General features: G+C 41.5%; 1 protein-coding gene across 1 annotated transcript in view; it reads left to right on the top strand.

The window, feature by feature from the left end:
- The window catches only part of LOC102681284, a 3290-nt gene extending 1328 nt beyond the window's left edge, over positions 1–1962 (top strand). Inside the window, 2 exon segments of the mRNA XM_031510502.1 lie at positions 1–150; positions 152–1962. The exon segment at positions 1–150 is cut by the window's left edge and continues 1 nt beyond it. Of these exon segments, the coding sequence (XP_031366362.1) occupies positions 1–150; positions 152–1673 (1672 nt within the window). The 3' untranslated portion in view covers positions 1674–1962.
- The last annotated feature ends 1772 nt before the right edge of the window (positions 1963–3734 follow it).

The following is a 3734-nucleotide window of genomic DNA, read 5'->3' on the forward strand; positions in this document are numbered from 1 at the left end:
GAGGGCGAAGAATTCGTTCAAAGTGATCTCGAAGCCGATGTGCAACGGCTCCAACGTGGAGAGCAAGAAGTCGAGGGGTGGCAAGTTCTACGCCGACGTTCAACCGGCGAGCAAGAAGTCGGATTGGAGGGCGAAGGACGACATGAACGGGANAGTGCAACGAGAAGATTCTAAGGGACATCGTGTACGAAACCCCGAAAACCGAGTTGGGGGAGGAGGAAGTGGTTGAGAATCGGTCGTCGTTGATGAGCGAGAAGCGGAACGAGTCGGCGACCACGAAAATCGTTCACGGAGCGAATTCGTCCGGCAACGTGATGGCGTATTTGGCACGGGGCCGTCTCGAATCGATGGACGGCAGAGAGAATGAATCCGTTTCGAAATCGGGTGAAAGAGCGTGCGTTCACCACGCTAGATACACGACCAACGAGAGGAGTTTCGTATTGCACAATAACCGCGATCGGAATTCGGAATTTTTGATCCGCGAGAGGTTGGTACCCAGGGACAAGATGGCGAGAAGTTACGAGAAGAAGATGATTAGGCTGGAGCCCGCGCAGAATTTGAAACAGTTCAGGAGCGCCACGTGCCTGATGGAGGATGACTCGTTGGAAAATTGCGAGCACCGGGACGAGATCCAGGTCGGGCAGGGGAACGAGAGCAACACCTCGATGGTGAGCTCCTCCTCGGCCGAGAACATGATCCGGGAGTGGGTGAAAGCGCCCCTCCAGAGGATCCAAGACGGAAGATATAACAACAAAAGCTCGGACACCTCGAAACCGTCCGTGATCGACTCGAAGGAGGGGAGACGGTTCTGGACCAAGGAGAAGTCGGTTCACTGCGGGGATGGTTGGGCCGAGGAGAGGCGGAACCAATTGGAGAATAAAAACGCGGACGAGATAGAGAAGAGATCGTCTTCGAAGAACAAGTACTCGAACAGGCAGATTATATCGAGCATAGTGGGCGGCTTCAAATTGTGGAGCAGCAAAGAATCGATAAGCAACAAGACGAGCGAGAAAGGGGAGAGGCCGGAGGGTAGGAAGAGCGAGAAACGTTTCGGCAAACATTTGTTCGAATCGTTCAAAACTTTCAAATCGTTGAGATCGGTCAGATCGAAGAACAGCAGCGAGAACAAATCCTCGTCCGCCACCTGCTCGTTGTCGGATCGCGTAGGTAACGTGACGCGAAAAATCATATACAACGAGTCCTCGTTGAAAAACGTGATAGACAAGAATGGAAATTACGGGAACAAAATGGAGGACGTGTTGCTGTTGTACAGAAAGGTATTGGAGAGCACGGAGGAGATGGATTGGCGGAGTTTCCAGAGATTCGTGGAGAACTTGCACCCGAGCAAGAGGAATCTTTGGAGGGATATTTGCAAGATCATTGACGAGAAATTGGAGGTGACGAGGGGGGATGACAAGAGCGCGGAGATATGCATAGAGATCACGTCCACCCCTTTCGAGGAGGGGAAGAGGAAGGAGAGGAAGGAGGGGAGTTCGAACGAGATCGTGTTCGAGATGGACATAACACTCGGGGACATGGAGAGGTGTCTTGGTAGGCAACTGTCCTCCACCGAGGAAGAACAGCTTGACACCCTTAAGGAGCCCAGTCAAGTTATTCAAGTTCGAAACGGCGAGGTTTGTGATATTGAAGAGGACTCTAATCAAGCTGAATAAGCGGTCTTCGCGTCTGCTTTTCAATTTTTCGCCCGTATTATATAATTCTGATTATCGTCCTCTCCTCTTCATCCTTCCTTTCGTACTCCCTTATACTTCCTGTCTATATTCCATCATCCCTATATTCTTTCATTTTTCCAGCATCGTTGGTAGATAAACATCGCAAAATTATTTGTAAATAATTGTTATTGCAAAATTGAGAAATTTCGCTTTTTCTTATTATATATGTATATAATGTATAAAAATGAGATTGTACTTTTGGAGAATTTGAAATATAAAAAAAGTTATGCAATTTCTGTGTCTCACTTCGAGCGATTGCATTTCGAATCGTTCGGAAATTTTCAGTGTTCGATTTTACTTTATTCGTTCTAAAATATATAATTCAATAGCAAATGATGATTTAACCGGATTGGAAATAAGAGTTTAAACATAAAAGTTAACTTTTTCAAAATTAATGAGATAACACGTTAAAATTATGCATTTGTAAAATTAATCTCAGGTAAGTAATTTTTATTGTTATTGTCATTTACATGTCATCTACCATTTTTCTTCATCATTTATTAGTAATGTAAAACTTTAAGGATTTACATTTTTATAAATTCAAAAATATCAGATCCAGATTTCAACTATTAGATTTATTGGATTCGAATATTATTGCAAAGTTGCTTCCAAAGTTAAATCAGTTAATTAAAAGCGATTAAAAAGATGAATTAGATATATTCAAGAAAAGGAAAAGTGTAAAATTACAAATATCTCCAATTCCTTTCCCAATTTCATTCTTGGAAAGCTAGATGACACAAAAAATGGCAGAAATATTTACTCGACTCCATATTTCCTTCTCTTTCTTATTACGTTGACAAGAAAGATTGATCGCAGAACCTCGAAAACCTCTTCATGAATGGAAACTTATGGAAGATATTATTTATTATAATATAAATATATTATATTTTTTATAAAAAATAAGCTATTCACAAAAAAACGAGATTGATTTATCACTTAAAACAGAAAAGGTGGGTTAGCTTGAATAAGAGAAAGTACCTATAATTGTAAAAATCTATTAATATTAACTTAATTCCTATACATATACATATACAAAGAAAAGAATTATATACATTCTTCTCTTTCTTGCAATGTGAAGAAAAAATTTCATAGATAAATATAAATAGCAATACAACAAATTATAAATTATGAAAAAATCTACCAATCCCTCTCTCTTTTATCCCAATTTATCTTTCTTTCTAAATCCAAAACAGAAAAGATTAGCTACTTGAATAGAAAAATATATATAAAATTATTATAAAAATCTATCAATTCCTACATATATATATACAAAGGAAAGAATATATATATATTCTTCTCTTCCTTGTTGCAAGTGAAGAAGATTTCATAGATAGGCTAAATAAATGTAAATATCAATACGACAAATTATAAATTATAAAAGAATCTATCAATCCCTTTCTCACAAAACAATCAGGATAGATTATCCTATTTAAATAGAAAAAACTATACAAAACTGTTACAAAAATCTATCAATATTCTGTCAATCCCTCTTTCTCTCATATCTCTTTTATATCTTTTCAAATCGGTTAACTGTAGGCGGAAAAAGTTGGTTAACCCAAATAACTGCGCGTACAAAATTACTATGAAAAATCTACCAATTATCTCCTCCTCCCCCCTTTCCCTCTTCCTCTTCTTCGTTCCAAGTCACCTTCGCAAAAGCGGATCGGTGGATCGCGGAAGAGGCTCGACGGATGCAAGGTGTGCTGGGCGGGTAAGCGGTGGGTTGGCAGGGCGCGCGGAGAGGGAGGTAGGTCTCCCCCGGCAGAAAGTAGGGGTGGTCCAGCGAGCAGATTCCTGGGCTGATCGATGGAACGACCGGCGCATTGGATTTTCCAAGAGTAGCGCGCGCATTCCCATCCTTTCCCAACAGCGTTACATCCACATCCACCTTTGTGTCTCTCCTCAGTCACTCACGATCCTGGCGCGGTGGTGCATCCGCCTTTACCCGGTGAGCGGCGGCACAGGGCCTGGAAGCAACGAGAGCAACTGTGTCACTAGGCC

The sequence above is a fragment of the Apis dorsata genome, unplaced genomic scaffold (genome assembly GCF_000469605.1).
Source record: "Apis dorsata unplaced genomic scaffold, Apis dorsata 1.3 scaffold_233, whole genome shotgun sequence".
Taxonomy (NCBI): Eukaryota; Metazoa; Arthropoda; class Insecta; order Hymenoptera; family Apidae; genus Apis; species Apis dorsata.